Raw genomic sequence first — 18,575 nt, 5'->3', positions numbered from 1 at the left:
CTGTAATGTTCGCACATGCATTGACAATGCGCTGACACTTGTTGTCAGGCGTTGGATCACGATAGCAAATATCCTTCAACTTTCCCAACAGAAAGAAATCCGGGGACGTCAGATTCGGTGAATGTATGGGCCATGGTATGGTGCTTCGACGACCAATCCACCTGTCATGAACATGCTATTCAGTACCACTTCAACTGCACGGGAGCTAAGTGCCGGACAGCCATCATAGTACATCACCATTCTGTCATGCAGTGAAACATCTTGTAGTAACATCAGTAGAACATTACGTAGGAAATCAGCATACATTGCACCATTTAGATTGCCATCAATAAAATGGGGGCCAATTATCCTTGCTTCCATAATGCCGCACCATACATTAACCCGCCAAGGTCGCTGATGTTCCACTTGTGGATTTTCCGTTGCTCAATAGTGCATATTATGCCGGTTTACGTTACACTGTTGGTGAATGACGCTTCATCGCTAAATAGAACGCGTGCAAAAAATCTGTCAACATCCCGTAATTTCTCTTGTGTCCTGTGGCACAACTGTACACGTTGTTCAAAGTCGTCGCCATGCAATTCCTGGTGCATAGAAGTATGGTACAGGTGCCAATCGATGTTGATGCAGTATTCTCAACACCCACGTTTTTGAGACTCCTGATTCTCATGCAATTTGTCTGCTACTGACGTGCGGATTAGCTGCAACAGCAGCTAAAACACCTACTTGGGCTTCATCATTTGTCGCAGGTTGTGGTTGACATTTCACATGTGGCTGAACACTTCCTGTTTCCTTAAATAACGTAACTATCCGGCAAACGGTCCGGTCACTTGGATGATGTCGTAGCACACATAGCACACGCCCATTGGGCATTTTGATCACAATAGCCATACATCAACATGATATCGACCTTTTCCGGAATAGGTAAACGGTCCATTTTAACACGGGTAACATATCATGAAGCAAATACCGCCCATGCTGGGGGAATGTTATGTGATACCACGTACTTATACGTTTGTGACTATTACAGCGCCATCTATCACAAAGCAAAAAAAGTGGTCCAACTAAAACATTCATATTTCTTTACGTACTACACGAATATGTAATAAAAAATGGGCGTTCCTATTTAAAAAAACATAGTTGATGACCTATGGCAACGCCATCTAGCGGGCCAACCATAGCGCCATCTGGTTTTCCCCTTCAACCTAGAAGAGTTTCGTTCTTTGTAGTTTTTTCATTTTATGCTTATTTCGTGAGATATTTGGCCCGGTCACTATCAATGGACCACCCTGTATATAGTGTCATGAACCGTTACATCCCTTTGTCGTTCAGTATAGATCTGGGCTTGACTCTGGCAAAGCAAACAGTTTTTATTAGCCAAAGAGACTCAGTTCAGATTACACACATCTGTAGGTCGAAAGGGTCAGTCTAGAATCATTCCCTTGACTGTAGCTAAGCCAGTATCCAACAAATATTTTTTTAACATCAGTTTTTGTCAAGAAAGGTGTGCAGGAGACCCTCTGTGGAGTCCAGGAATTTAGGAGAAGGGATCTATCAGAATAAAGCTCTGAGTCAGTCTATGACTGGGTAATAGTCACTGGGTAACAGGTGCTAACATGCTGTTTCAAAGACAAAGCTGAGAGTGCTGTTATGAAAAAGTTTTAGAATAAGAATGCTTCAATTAGGTATAAACTCTTGCCTCAGATTAATTTTCATTCTGATGTGTTGTCTCATCAAAAAACTGACAGCAATTTATTGGCTATGTGCAATTGACATAATGGTAGTAAATTACAAGGCTCATAATAGTGCAGTACGCTGAAAAAAAAATCATTAAGTAACTTACCTTCAGATCCTAACACAACATGATTGAAATCTGGTCCACAAGACATTCTGGGAACCTGGCCGCTCTTTTCAAGAACTCCTCTTGAGGTAACCATTTTTACATGTACAAGCAGGTCTTCAATATTTCCATATACATTCTTTTTCATTCCTGACGCCCGTGTAGCAACCCATCCACCTAAACTATATACAAACTGGACATCAGTTTTAAACATCTCTTATTTGTTTATGATATCTGCAGCTGTGAGGAGGGAAAAACCACAGATGAATGATACCTTACTAGCAAGATTGATTTTACAAAAATATTTTTCATTTTGAAATTTTAATCAGAAAAAGAACATCATCTTCCCAAATGTACAATAGTCAATATATTTGATGTCATTTTCGTCTGTAGTAAGGTACTTTACATGTTGGATGTCATTGTACTAATTTATTACATAAAAGAATACTACACATTTTTCAGATCAGGCAAATCTAACAATCAAAGAAGAAGAAAAACACAGAATCTTTCAAAGAAATTTGAAGCAAAGGAAAATCTGTTAAATAAAGGCTGACAGAAAGCAACTATGTAGTAGAGAAAGTATAGGAGCGGATATTTGATGTTAGCAATGTAGAGGAAAACTGGCTGGGGTAATAACAGGAAATTTAAGGGGGGGAGGCACTGCCATGAATGGTAAAATACCAGTGGTTACAGGTGTTGGAGCAGCACCTTTTTTAGAATAGGTAAGACAGAAAGATGTCAAGTTCTATGAGAGGTCAGGATTGAAACAAATCTTCAGTTTAGGAAAGAAATTAAACAGCACAATTCTAGCATATTGGATCACCAATCACAGCTGTCAATTATAAATTTTCACCAATCACCAGAAATTTTATCTCCACCAAGTTGTATCTCAGTCCTAGGTAATTGCATTGATGAATTAAAGTCACCCAACCCAGTTGACATAATCTGCCTCTCTGAACACCATGTGACCACTGGTATAGGAACTAGGCCTAAGCACAATGAGAAACTCAGATAGGAGAGTACTGCAAATGTTAGAATAAGGAAAGGTTCTCATAAAAGTATAATTAAAAATAATGTAAGTATATTTCATCAAAATATTGGGAGTTTAAAGAATAAAGTAGATGAGCTTCTGGTTTGTTTAGAAGATTTAGAAGCTGAGAATGAAACAGATATACTATGCCTGTCTGAGCATCACACTGTTACTGATATGGATAAGGTAAATGTAAGATTAGATTAGATTAGATTTACTTTCATTCCAATTGATCCGTAGTGAGGAGGTCCTCCAGGATGTGGAACATGTCAGAAAAACAACAATACATGACAAATATTTAAACTAAAACAAATAAGCTAATGTACCATTCCACAGGTCCCAAGTGGAATGATCGTCATTTTTTAATGAACACTAAGAGTCATTTTACAAATACTATTGCACTGAATTTACAATAAAAAAGTTTTATATTTATTTATAAGGTAAGAAACATGTAATACAACTACTGTAATACTTATTTACAATGAACACATTACTGCACTGAAATGGTGCAGAAGTTAGATTATACTTACACACACACACACACACACACACACACACACACACAAATTTTCAGTGAACACATTACTGCACTGAAATTGTGCAGAAGTTATGTTGTACTTATATACAAATCAGTTGGTTTTCCTCAGAAATTCATCAATGGAGTAGAAGGAGTTGGCCACCAATAAATCCTTTAGGCTTCTCTTAAACTGAATTTCATTGGTTGTTAAGCTTTTTATGGCTGCTGGCAAGTTATTGAAAATGTGTGTTCCTGAATAATGCACACCTTTTTGTACAAGACTAAGTGACTTTAAATCCTTGTGAAGATTATTCTTATTTCTAGTATTGATTCCATGAATTGAGCTGTTGGTTTGAAAAAGTGATATATTTTTAATGACAAATTTCATTAAGGAATAAATATATTGGGAAGCTGTAGTTAGTATCCCTAGTTCCCTAAACAGGCTTCTGCAGGATGTTCTTGAGTTCACACCACATATAATTCTTACTGCACGTTTTTGTGCCCGGAAAACTTTAGCTTGGCTTGATGAATTACCCCAGAAAATAATCCCATATGACATTATGGAATGAAAGTAAGCATAGTATGCCAGCTTTTTCATTTTTATATCCCCTATGTCTGACAAAATTCGCATTGCAAACAGAGATTTGTTAAGACGCTTCAGCAGTTCTGTGGTGTGCTCCTCCCAGTTGAATTTATTATCAAGCTGTAATCCCAAGAATTTAACACCGTCCACTTCTTCTATCTTCTTGTCATCATATGTTAGACATATACTCTTGGGACACCCCTTACAAGTTCTGAACTGCATGTAGTGTGTTTTTTCAAAGTTTAGTGACAAAGAATTGGCTAGGAACCAGTGATTAATGTCTACAAATATTTTATTGGCTGATCTTTCTAAGACTACACTTGATTTGCTATTTATTGCAATGTTTGTATCATCAGCAAACAAAACAAACTTGGCATCTGGTAATGTTACTGATGAAAGGTCATTGATATACACAAGAAAAAGTAAGGGCCCCAAAATGGAACCTTGTGGGACCCCACATGTAATTAGTTCCCAGTTGGATGATGCCTGATAGCTTGATACATGTCTCTTTCCTAATAACACCCTTTGTTTCCTGCCAGAGATATAAGATTTGAACCATTTTGCAGCATTTCCTGTTACACTATAATATTCTAGTTTACTTAAAAGGATATTGTGATTTACACAGTCAAATGCCTTTGACAGATCACAAAATATACCAGTTGCCTGCAATTTTTTGTCTAATGAATTAAGTACATTTTCACTGTAAGTGTAGATAGCCTTCTCAATATCAGAACCTTTTAGAAATCCAAACTGTGACTTTGACAGTATGTTATTTGAGATAAGATGGTTATAAAGACGACTGTACATTACTTTTTCGAAAATTTTTGAGAATGCTGGCAACAGTGAAATTGGACGGAAATTTGATGCTATTTCTTTATCTCCCTTCTTAAACAGTGGCTTAACTTCAGCATATTTCAGCCATTCGGGAAATATTCCACTGATAAACGACTGGTTACACAGATAGCTTAATATGTTACTTAGCTCAGAATCACATTCTTTAATTAACTTTGTTGATATTTCATCATACCCACTAGATGTTTTTGATTTTAAAGATTTTATGATGGACATTATTTCTGTTGGGGTAGTGAGGGTCAAATTCATATTATGGAAGTTACTTGAAATGTCTGGTCTAAGGTAATCCATAGCAGCATCTACCGAACCTGACAACCCCATCTTTTCAGTAACAGTTATAAAATGTTTGTTAAAAAGTTCTGCAACACTATACACATCTGTCACCAATGCATCATTTACTCTTAATGCTATTTGTTCCTCTTCATGTCTGGTTCTACCGGTCTCCTCCTTCACTATATCCCATATTGTCTTTATTTTGTTATCTGATATGACTATCTTTTCCTTGTAATATATTTGCTTTGACATCCGTATTACAGTCTTTAATATTTTGCAGTATTTCTTATAATGTGCTATAGCATCAACATTGGAAATGTTTCGGATTGACAGATACAGTTTTCTTTTTGTTTTACAAGATACCCCTATTCCTCGAGTAATCCATGGCTTCTTTGTAGACTTTGCTCTAACCTTGGTAAGTTTTGGGGGAAAGCAGTGTTCAAATAAGGTAAGCACTTTATTAGCAAAAATGTTATATTTTTCATTCATGCCATGAGCACTGTAAACATCAGTCCAGTGAATGTCTCTGAGGAGAGTCCTAAAATAATCAATTTTTGGCTTACTGATTACCCTCTTGAGCTCAGATTTAACAGATTTTATATCCTGTTCAGTATTAACATTTAACAGAAGGAACTGCATGTCATGGTCTGAGAGGCCATTGACTATTGGTTTTGTAATATAATTTTGTTCATTTGACTTTTCTATAAAGATATTATCAATGGCTGTTTGTGAGCAAGTGGTTATCCTAGTGGGGAACTTTACTGTGGGAATTAAGTGGATATAAGCTCTCTGCACATGTAATGAGAGAAAATATGGAGAAAGGAGGAGTTGCCATATATGTCAAAAGTTATTATTGTGCAAAAAGTATAGAAATAAAAAAGTTTTGTGTAGAGAAACATATAGAAGCATGTGCCTGTGAGCTTAAATTAAATAAAGGCACATTTATAATTGTAACTGTATATAGGTCGCCATCAGGAAATTTTCCATCTATTTCTGAAAAATTTGGACTCCTTGTGCTATCTGTCAGACAGGGGGATGCAAATTATTATTTGTGGGGACTTCAATGTAGATTCTCTGAAAGAGGGTAATAGGAAAAATGACCTTGAAGTATTACTCGGTTCTTTCAATTTGACACCCGTTGTTGATTTTCCTACTCAGGTGGTAAAGGATAGCAGCTCACTGATAGATAACTTCTTTATAGACCAAGATAAGTTTAACCAGATAAATGCTCAGCCTGTTGAGAATGGTCTTTCCGATCGTGGTGCACAGCTAGTTACAATATATGACACAGCTCCATTCAGCAATACTAAACAGTCCTCCAAAGTAGTACGTTCAGTCAACGATTTAACAATTGCAAATTTCAGGGAAAGCCTACAGCAGTTAAAATGGGATGAGGTGTACCGTGAACCTGATGCCAATTTAAAATATAATTTATTTCATGACATTTTTGTAAATGCATTTGAAAACAGCTTCCCCAAGAAAACAGTTAAATGTACTCGTAAGAAACCTTGTAACAAACCATGGCTTACTAAGGGTATAAAAATATCTTGTAACCGGAAAAGGGAAATGTATCTGACAGCAAGAAAGAGTAGTGACCCAGAAACTATCAAACATTATAAAAACTACTGTGTTATATTAAGAAAAGTTATTAAAAAATCCAGAAGTATGTGTATCATGTCTGAAATCAGCAACTCTGATAATAAAATTAAAACAATTTGGAATATTATTAAAAGAGAAACAGGTCAACCAAGAGCACAGGGAGACAGTATTACCATCAAATTGAATGAAAACTTTACGAACAAAAAGTCAGAAGTTGAAAATATTTTTAATAATCATTTTCTAAATATTGTGTTTATATAGTAGGATCCAGGTGTTCATTAGAAGATGCTAGGCTGTTAATGGAAGAGGCCATACCTATGCAATTTGATACGATTGAAATCTCACCCACTTCTCCCTCTGAAATTAGGAAAATAATAAACTTGCTTAAAAGCAAAAACTCATATGGAATTGATGGCATTTCCAGCAAAATACTAAAAGCTTGTTCTCAACAGATAAGTAAGATTCTCAGCAACCTGTGTAATAGCTCTCTGAAACAAGGCATTTTCCCTGACAGACTGAAATATGCTATTGTTATACCTTTGCATAAAAAGGGGGATAAATCTGATGTCAACAATTACCGTCTGATCTCCCTTCTAACAGCCTTATCCAAAATTTTTGAGAAAGTAATGTATTCAAGAGTAGCTTCACATATCTGTAAAAATGAAGTACTAACAAAATGTCAGTTTGGTTTCCAGAAAGGTTTTTCAACAGAAAATGCCATATATGCCTTCACCAATCAAATTTTGAATGATCTGAATAACCGAACACCACCCGTTGGGATTTCTTGTGATCTCTCAAAGGCTTCTGATTGTGTAAATCATGAAATTCTGCTAGACAAGCTCAAATATTGTGGCATGAGTGGGACAGTGCACAAATGGTTCAATTCGTACCTAACTGGACGAGTGCAGAAAGTTGAAATAAGCAGTTCTCATAATATGCAAAGATCAGCACATTCCTCAAACTGGGGAACTATCAAGAATGGGGTTCCACAAGGGTCAGTCTTGGGTCCTTTGTTGTTCTTAATATATATTAATGACTTGCCATTCTATATTCATGAAGAGGCAAAGTTAGTTCTCTTTGCTGATGATACAAGTATAGTAATCACACCTGACAAACAAGAATTAACTGATGAAATTGTCAATACTGTCTTTCAGAAAATTACTAAGTGGTTCCTTGTAAACGGACTCTCAATTTTGATAAGACACAGTACATACAGTTCCGTACAGTGAATGGTATGACGCCATTAATAAATATAGACCTTAATCAGAAGCATATAGCTAAGGTAGAATATTCCAAATTTTTAGGTGTGTCCATTGATGAGAGATTAAATTGGAAGAAACACACTGATGATCTGCTGAATGTTTGAGTTCAGCTACTTATGCAATAAGGGTCACTGCAAATTTTCTTAGTAAATTAGCTTACTATGTCTATTTTCACTCATTGCTTTCATATGGTATCATATTTTGGGGTAATTCATCACTGAGGAATAAAGTATTTATTGCACAAAAGCGTGTAATCAGAATAATAGCTGGAGTCCACCCAAGATCATCCTGCAGACATTTATTTAAGGATCTAGGGATATTCACAGTAGCTTCTCAGTATATATACTCTTATGAAATTTGTTATTAACAACCAAACCCAATTCAAAAGTAATAGCAGTGTGCATAACTACAATACTAGGAGAAAGGATGATCTTCACTATTCAAGATTAAATCTAACTTTGGCACAGAAAGGGGTGAATTATACTGCCACTAAAGTCTTTGGTCATTTACCAAATAGTATCAAAAGTCTGGCAGATAACCAACAAGTATTTAAGAAGAAATTAAAAGAATTTCTGAATGACAACTCCTTCTACTCCATAGAGGAATTTTTAGATATAAATTAACACAAAAAAATAAAAAAAAGTTGTTATATTAACTTAAGTATGTTGTTAAATTAACTTAATTACGTCATGTATTGGAAAATTTGACTCGTTCCACATCATTACAAAATATCATATTCATGATCCATGGAACTAGTATTAGTCTAATCTAATCTAAGGATTAATATAAAGATGCTTTGCATAGTAATTATCAGCAAATATTCTATTAGTATAAGAAGTCCCATCATTACTGAAAAATACTGGTCTTTGTCTAAAACTATGGACAACAACTCCCTATGGCCAACTGCATACATGTTAAGTTTCTGCACATTTCCAAACACATTTAGCATACAATCTGAGTACTGCGATAATTTTGTGTGTGTGTTTTTGCATCACTCAGTAGATGAATTTGCCAATACTCAATTCCTCATTCTACATAATTACAAGATAAAAACAGTTATCTTTGCTTAATATAATAAGTGACATATTTTTGTGCAGTTAGTGGATGCAACATTTATTTAAAATGTTTCAACCACATAATGTGTCTATATATGTATGTATGTATGTATGTATGTATTGTCAATGCTGAGTTGGATGCTTGTGAGATAAATAAATAAAATAATAACTAAATAAATACATACATAAATAAATTTGCATAATACAGAAACGACACACATTATTTCTCATTTCTGTATTTGAAAAGTACTTTCATCATAATGAAAATAAAAATAAAGAACAAATAGCAAAAGACCACACACACACACACACACACACACACACACACACACACACACACACACACAGAGAGAGAGAGAGAGAGAGAGAGAGAGAGAGAGAGAGAGAGAGTTCATTTATGTACCATGTAGCATTAGTGAGTTTCTAATAGAATGTCTCATATTTTATGTACACAAGAGTACCTTGAGAATTCATAGGAGTCAGGTTCATGCCCTGCAGTGAATCCTTGTGACTGTAGCTCCCTCTCTAGGTCTTGACCAATAATACCAGCTTCACAACACACAAGTAAATTATTTCGGTCCAGCCACAGTATCCGATTCTAAAATGGGAAAAGAAATCATCTGTAAAGCAAATTTCTATGTTGATAACTACATCACTTGTAATGGAAAGGAAGGAAGAACAGAATGCAATGTTCTTTGTGTTTGATGGGTTAGACAGCATTAATGAGAAAGGAAATGGGACTGAGTTTTAGCTAGGAATAGGGATACTTTTTGTCAACTGACATCAATAGGTAGAGCAGAACACAGATCAATTTGGGACTGGATGTCAATATAAAGAGAGGAGGAGGAGGAATGTAAATTATGCCAAGGAGGGATTAGGACGAGTACACTCAAGAAGACAATATGAGAGGGAAAACTGGCTGGTGTATGCTAAACGGAAAAGGGGAAACATGAAGTAAACAGATGAAATAGATACATGAAATGAGCATGTTAGATGACTGTAGGACTTGGCAAATGAAAATGCAAGACGAAATTGTACAGTGAGTTGTAGAATGGTTGTGTGGTATATGCATTTGCAATCACTCCACACGCAGTGTGGGAGCCTTGTAAATATCATGGGAGGGTGTGTGGAAGAGGGGAGACTAGCTATGGAGGTAAAATGAGGTAATCTGCTACTTACCATTGAACTGTAATCCAGAAATCAAGTAGGAATGCAGATACTGTGGTGCACAGTGAAAGGGGATAGTGACTGGGGTACAGGGTGCTGCAAAAGTCTACCATAATCATGCTGGTAGGGACTTGTAATGTGTGTGTATATGAAAGATAAGAAAGAAAACATAGGGGAAGATGCCTACAGACAATAAGTGAGAGATGAAACAATGTAAAATATGAGACAACAATAAAGGACAGATGGCATGGGTTATAGGACAGAAGGAAACCAATACCATATTCAGGATTTAATGCCCAAATTCACAAAATAAAAACTTACAGAGGCCAGTTTTTAAATGGATTAATACCGGGAAAGAAAATCAACTGTATGACAGGGCAGTCCCTTTAACAAGTCACAGATGAAATAATTTTGGAAACCATAGATAACCTTAATCAAGATACCCGGCTGGAATTTGAACCCTGTGTTTCCCAGGAATGAGTTGTGTGTGCTATTACAGAGTCAAAAGTTTAAAATGTCTATCAAAAGCAGTATCATATTGTCTGCAAAACTTTAAGGTGAAGCAAAAAATGCCAGCTATGACTTACATGACAATGGATTGAGAAGTTATCTCACCTCTAGTGGTACCAAGTCCTCACTATTTTATGGTGTGTGTAATGTATTTCACAGTAGCTTACAGATAAAAATGATTCTCAGGCTAAGCACCTCCCAGTTATGTTGGTCATTGAGCAGATTTTCTCAAGCCAGAGGTTTTGCACCATTACACTTGGAGTCTACAAATAGCTCTGATTGAACAGCAAGCATGGGAAGTTCAAACAGGTAGATCGAGCTGCTGCCTTCTGTTTCCCATCAGAAGCTTTTGATACATTTGGATAAAAAGGAGTTTCAAAGGGACTGCAAATGCAGATAAGAAGAAAATGGTCTAAAATCTACTGCTATCTTTCGAAAGCATTGGCCTAAAATGTCCAAATTCATAAAAGACAATTATGTATACAATTAGGTATCTGCTTAGTAGAATAAAAGGAGAATTTGGTTTACAAGAGTATGAAACTTTTAGAATGGTATGCAAAGGTTTGAAGGTCACAATTAAATTACATTAGCAGGATATTGTTAGTTTTGTTGCAGAAGGTAGGAAAAATAAATTAAGAATAACAAAATATATGTTTTCTTTATAACAAGAAACAAATTACAGGCTCTAGCCAATTATATCAAAAGAAAATATTATGAGCTTTAGGTGCCATATAAACAGTATTTATTCCTACACAAGGCAAGAGGAATAGGGTAGGAGTATTCTTCATTTTCTAAAACAACTGCTACACATCTTATCACAACTGTCCTTATCTTGAAAGTTTGTTTTAACACTGCAGTGGTTCATCTGGCATGGCCCTGTTGTATGTGGGATTCCTTGCCTTCTTCCGACCTTAAGACTGTCTTATCCAGGCACTTACAAGGAGGACCTATACTTTGATGTGTACTCCGTACAACAGTGCATCTTCATATTTCTCTCATTAACAAATCATTGGCAGAGTGAATGGGTATTGAACCCCAGACCTTTTGATTTGATTACTGGCAACTGCCCATTGAGCTACCAAGCCACAGAGTTTGCATATATCTAAACATAATATATTTCATAGCAAAAAATGCCACTGTATTCTCAGGTATGAATATCATTGTTTTTCTCTTTTGTCACACAGGTATGGCTATTTTTATTTATTAACGTACATTTGCCTTACAGTAATTGGTAAGTACACATGCAACTAGTTTCTCTCTCATCAAATGACTGCATCTACTATTTGTTCCAGCTAGCCTCAAACTCCAATGGTGGTACTAGCCGTAGCTGGAGGGGGTGCACTGGTTGGAAACTCTGACTCATTCATCAATTTATCTGCCGACTAGCCACCTACCTCCCAACAAATGTTTGAGCTCCTTTTGTGGGTGGATTGCTCGTTTTCGTGTATCCCTCCACACCACAACTGGTCTGGCCTATTAGTTTCAGCTATACCTCTAAAGCCCTTTTTCACTGCATGGTATGAACTAAATTCAAATCTGTGCTTACCACCCCACCACTGACAGTCTTGAAGAATGGCTTCATTGAGAAATAAAGGCCTTACTCATGCCATGCCACAGGGCAGTGGACTGACAGCCTTCCTATTGTTTTGTAAGGCTTCTGAACAGCTCTCAAAGAAGAGCTATACACTACAATGGCTGAATTTGTATATGAACAAATATTACAATTGCCCACAGAATCCTCTATTGGCATGCTTAACAATTTCATTGATGCATCAGAGTTAGCTTATCACCTACGATCACAGATCTGCAATTTCCACCCAACTGTTTCCATATAACATTCTGTCCAGTGACCATTTGTTTTGTAAGAATTTAAAATCTGGGCCTCACTTGTGTAAATATCTTTTGCATTGCTGTGGACACTCTTTTCTTTATTCTGTGCACTGTACTGTACAAGAGTTTGTGTAACAGTATTTAACTCATATAATAATCTTATAGTTCCAATCAGATACTACCAGCAAATTACTCTGCGAACAGGTTATACACAAAGGCTGTATAGTTTCGTGCAATATTATAAAAAATATGAGATCACTGGCTTGCAGAAATTGGCAGCATGTGGCAATATGGAACCATGTAATAGCTAAAACAGTGGTTGCCAGAAAACCAATTAACCACCCCTTATTGGGAAAACTGATGGGATGAGAAAACTATAGTTTTTGGTAGTTCGTTATGGGAATGTATCTACAATACAAACAATTGTGGGATTGCATCAATTAGATATATATAATCATTTGCAAGATACGTCTACAGCTAAAGAAGCTTGGGACAAGCTAAAGCAACTCTACGAAGATTCTGGCCTCTTGTTATGAAGAGACAGCTGACAACCAGAGTATAAAGTTGTTCACCAGTCAAAGAATATGTATCAAAGGTAATTTCATGTTGCAAAATTAAATGGTTTGAACTTTGAAGTTAAAGAAGAAATGATTGTATGTATTCTACTTACAGGACTACAAGATAAATATAAATGTTTGAGTACAATTTTAGAAAATTCAAACTTGCCAATCAGAAGAGCCTCCATAAAAAATGTTAAAACAGTGACAGGCTCACAAATTTTAATAGTAAATAATGACAACTTACCAGCATAAACTCTACTATCCGTTAGTAAAATCGTATAAAACGGTCATTCCATTTTATTTAACAGACATGTCTGTTGTATTTATGACACATTCAAAAATGTGGTTGCCAGTGTGTTATTAGCAAGTGGTACATACAGGCTAGACCAACCAACTGATTGAATTTTTGGATCAAAGTCTGTATCACATTTAAATAGTGCAGACTTGTTGCATGAAAGACTAGGTCATCTGTATTCTGAAGCTATGCAAATTTCATTTGATGGAGCAGTTAATATTTCACGTGCAGTTTGCTCAGAAGGAAAACATACAAAACTCTCTTTTTGGAGACGTGGCTCACGAGCCTTGGAAGTTCTTGAGTTAGTTCACTCAGATAATAATAATAATAATAATAATAATAATAATAATGTTGTGTGACGAGGGCCTCCCGTCGGGTAGACTGCTCACCTGGTGCAAGTCTTTCGATTTGACGCCGCTTCGGCGACTTGCGCGTTGATGGAGATGAAATGATGATAATGAGGACAACACAACATCCAGTCCCTGAGTGGAGAAAATCTCCGAGCCAGCCAGGAATTGAACCCGGCCCTTAGGATTGACAGTCTGTCGCGCTGACCATTCAGCTACCGGGGCAGACAGTTCACTCAGATGTGTGTGGGTCAATGCAAACTCTGTCAGTTGGAGGAGCCCAACACTTCCTTACTTTAATTGGTGACAATTCTAGGAAAGTATTTGTGTATACTCTCAGATTAGAAAAAAAGGATACAACAGCTGATTTGAGACTTTAAAAATCTACTTGAAAGGCAAATTGGAAAAAGGAGCCATTTCTACATACAGGTAATGGTACAGAATATGTGAACAATAATTGATAAACTTTTTCGGGCAGTAAGGGCTCTGATTTGAGACTACTGTGCCAGACACACCACAACAAAATGAAGTAGCTGAGCATTATAACAGTACAATAGTACAAAAAGCAAGATTCCTGCACTTCGAAGAAAATTTGCCAAATAAATTCTGGGCAAAAGCAGTCTCTGCTGCAGTGCACTTGATTACAAGATTTCTGATTAAGGCACTAAGAAGCTTTGACAAACAAGAAGCTGGATCTTCAGCATATCAAAATATTTGGAAGCAAGACCTATCTATGTTCACATTGCGAGAGCCCACTAATGAAAATGGGACAAAAAGTATTGATTGTACCTTGGTAGGATAATAGGAAGAATCGAAAGCATACAAGCATTTTGAAACTAACTGACAGAGAATAATAAAAACAACATAATTTTTGAGGAAGGTACTACTAAACAATATAAAGAAGAAACCAAGTCACAGGAACCAAGTCGACTGTTTTGCCCACTGACAGAAAAGAAGCAAAATGAAATAACTCCTGAAATAGAGGAAACTGAACATGAACCTGAGACTATTGCATCAAGTAGTAATTTGAGGAATGTTAACTGCAATGAGGAATCAAGTCTAAACATGCAAATAATGATAATGAGGAACAGCAGCAAACTGAGTCAGTATGAAAGTCATTCAGAATTCCAAAGCCAAAAAGCTGCATGACTTCGTAATTTACCAGTGTAAACAGTCAGCTGACAGCAATCCTTTGTCACTGGAAGAAGCAATGATGTCAGACGATGCTAAAAGCTGGCTGAAAGCAATACAACAAGAGTTACAATCTCCCAAAGAGAACCACACATGGGAGTGCTGTTTTACCTTCATAAAAGAAACCATGTATGTGAAATGGGTGTTTAAGACGAAAGATTTGAAAGGCCACACAGTATCCTATAAAGCATGGTTAGCAATAGAAGATGGTGCTCAGAAGCAAGGTCTGGATTATGATGAAACATATGCACTAGTTATAAGATATAACTCATTAAGATACTTATTTGCTATGGCTGTTAAATATAATCTTGAAACAAATATTAACAAAGAGATAGAGGGGCTGGCCAGTACTTAGCTCAGTACAGCCGATAGATACACAAAACAGAACAGAAAATTTACGTTCCTAGCTTTCGGAACTTTGTTCCTTCAGCAGGGAGGAGAGAGGGGAAAGAAAGGGACGAAGGGAAAGTGGATTCAGTTACTCACAACCCAGGTTATGAAGTAACAGAGAAAGGAAAACAGGGAGGGTAGCAAGGATGGAGGCATGGTTGACAGAGGGAAGCCAAAGATATACCATATACCATGGTTGTCATAGGGAAGCCAAAGATATTCTTTGGCTTCCCTCTGACAACCGTGCCTCCATCCTTGCTACCCTCCCTGTTTTCCTTTCCCTGTTACTTCATAATCTGGGTTGTGAGTAACTGAATCCACTTTCCCTTCTTCCCTTTCTTTCCCCTCTCTCCTCCCTGATGAAGGAACAAAGTTCCAAAAGCTAGGAACGTAAATTTTCTGTTCTATCGGCTGTACTGAGCTGAGGTAAGTACTGGCCAGCCCCTCTATCTCTTTGTTAATATTTGTTTCACATCTTTATATGAGATTTTGCATTAATCATTTAAATATGATCTTGACATTGATCATCTGAATGTTGTTACAGCTTTGTTACAAGGTGACTTACATGAAGAGATTTATGTGAAAGTTCCATAAGTAGACACTGTTACAAAGACAATGAGAGGACTGCCACATAACAGGTTACTGTGATGCAGAATGGGCCGGAGAGACCGAAGACAGGAAGTCAATAACTGAATATGGCCTCAAGAAGGGTTTTATCAAACTGTTACGTGACAACAAAGCTATAATTGACTTGTCTAAAACTAGTGGCTACAAGAGTTGAACCAATCATATAGACAAAAGACATCACTTTATAAGAGAAAAAACAGAGTCAATTGAAGTCACCATGGAGCACAAATCTTCAGACAAAATGTTGGAAGGCATTGTGATAAAAGCTCAGGCCCCCTCCCCCCCCCCCTCTCTCTCTCTCTCTCTCTCTCTCTCTCTCTCTCTCTCTCTCTCTCTCTCTCTCTCTCTCTCTCTCTCACACACACACACACACACACACACACACACCCAATTCTTGTGGGGGTGTTTGAATATTTCAATCTATGATGATGATGATGATTGGTTTGTGGGGCACTCAACTGCACAGTCATCAGCACCCGTACGAAGTCCTAATTTTTTTCACACTCCAATTTTTTACATAGTCCAATCTAGCCACTGTCACGTATGATGATGATGAAATGGTGAAGACAACACAAACACCCAGCCCCCGGGTATAGAAAATCCCCAACCCAGCCGGGGATCAAACCTGGGACCCCGGGATCCAGAGGCAGCAATACTATCCACAATCTATGCCTTGCTTGTGTGAATATCTTTTGCATTGCTATGGACACACTTTACTTTATTCTGTGGACTGTATTGTACAACAGTTTGTGTGACAATGTTTACCTTGTATAATAAATCTTATCATTCCAATCAGATACAGCCAGAAAATTACTCGGCAAACACTTTTCTATGACATATATTTTTGTAAGCATAGGAAAATTTGTCAGACAAGTGAAGAATGGCCCATACATAGTACTGCTATGCCATGAGTTAACACTCATTGTCAACATCATTGATGGCTCCTCCTCCTCCAAGATACCCTTTTCTCCAGCTGAGACACACACCAGTGCAGACACAGCAACCAACATTGAGAGGCCCACTCATCACTTGCTTTAGTGTAAGCTTCAGCCCTAAATATCTTTGATACTTGATGGGAGAGTCATGTGGACAGTATATTGTGTTACATTTTATATGCAGTGTAGATTCTTAGATATTTTGTATTGTCTTAAATGTCGAGAAGAATAAATATTATTTATTTTCACACAAGTCCAGAGGCAAATTCAGGGGGGGGGGGGGGGGGGGCTATGTGGCTTGCAGCCTTCCCCAAAACTACACATTTCTTCTTAATCTAAATTAAATGAAATTCTTTAGAACATAGATTACGGACTTAGGTCTCAAAAATTTTCTCACTATTCTAGCTGGTAGTAATTAACAAAGCAGCATCATTTACTCCATAGAATTTGGAATCGGTAACGCGATAAAAAATTTGTATGACCTACTCCTCCCCCCAATTCCCTTCAGACAAAATACTGGATTCAATTCTGCACACAAAACATTTATATGTCCTTGTAGCTTGAAATGCTGAAATACTCCCTGTATCAGCCTAATGTTTTGTTTCTTATTACCATTCTTAATGTTCAGAGAATTCAAACTTGATTCTGGAAGATGCTGAATAATCAAAAATGAATCTTAACCATTTAAGTTGGTATCATACTATTAAATTCATTCAAAAACAGAAAACATGAACAGCCTGATTCTAAAAAATTTTTAAAATGTGTTCTATGTATTATTAGATCAGAGAGAGAGAGAGAGAGAGAGAGAGAGAGAGAGAGAGAGAGAGAGAGAGAGAGAGAAATGGGTAACAAATTTTACAGGAATATTTAACTTTTAATTTATTTCACTTCTTTGTGTTCTGAACAGTGAAATGAATTTTTGAGCCTTTAGTTCATTGTATCACCAAAATTAAAACCAAGTAGTCAATGACCCATATATAACAAAAAGTACTGGAATTCATGGTTAATGATTATGAATGCAAATTAATAGATACACGTAGATAACAGAACTAATCTTATTTTCACTTAATCCACATGTATTTTAAAAATTTACATATGTATGTACGAGGGCTATCCACAAAGTACATTACGTTTTGGAATTAAAAATAAACAAAATTGGAATTTTTTATTATATACAGATGAAAGCCACACTTAAATACTACTTTTCTACATAGTTGCCTTTTAAATTAAGGCACTTATCGTAGCGATGGACGAGCTTGGAAATTCCTTCGTCGTAAAATTCGGCCGCCTGCGCCTTCTACCATGTGGTTACCTCTTCTTTTGGGACAGAAAAGGTGTGATTTTTGTGGATTTCCTGGAAAGAGGCACTACAATAAACTCTCAAAGGTATTGCCAAACTCTGCTCAACCTCAGAAGAGCAATACAAAACAAGCGCAGGGAAAAGTTGGGCTCAAAGATCTTGCTGATTCAACGACAACGCCCGGGCCCACACGGCAAATGCCACTCGTGAAGTTCTGGAATCTTTTAAGTGGGAGTTGTTTCCTCATCCACCGTACAGTCCCGGCCTGGCACCGAGCGACTTCCACTTATTCCCAGCAATGAAGAAGTGGTTGGCTATGCAGCGTTTTGATGACGATGCACAGCTTCAAGAAGAGGTAACCACGTGGTTGAAGGCGCAGGCGGCCGGATTTTACGCCGAAAGAATTTCCAAGCTC

General features: G+C 36.9%; 1 protein-coding gene across 1 annotated transcript in view; it reads right to left on the bottom strand.

Moving 5' to 3' along the window:
• LOC124594903 (alkyldihydroxyacetonephosphate synthase) overlaps positions 1–18,575 on the bottom strand; it is a 246,184-nt gene that overhangs the window by 43,644 nt on the left and 183,965 nt on the right. The window contains exons 6-7 of the mRNA XM_047133378.1: positions 9,470–9,606; positions 1,841–2,019 (exon numbers count right to left, since the gene is read on the bottom strand). Coding sequence (XP_046989334.1) covers positions 1,841–2,019; positions 9,470–9,606 — 316 coding nt within the window. The remainder of the gene's footprint in view (positions 1–1,840; positions 2,020–9,469; positions 9,607–18,575) is intronic.

Source organism: Schistocerca americana, chromosome 2, assembly GCF_021461395.2.
Source record: "Schistocerca americana isolate TAMUIC-IGC-003095 chromosome 2, iqSchAmer2.1, whole genome shotgun sequence".
Taxonomy (NCBI): domain Eukaryota; kingdom Metazoa; phylum Arthropoda; class Insecta; order Orthoptera; family Acrididae; genus Schistocerca; species Schistocerca americana.
This window is presented reverse-complemented; position numbering and strand designations above follow the sequence as displayed.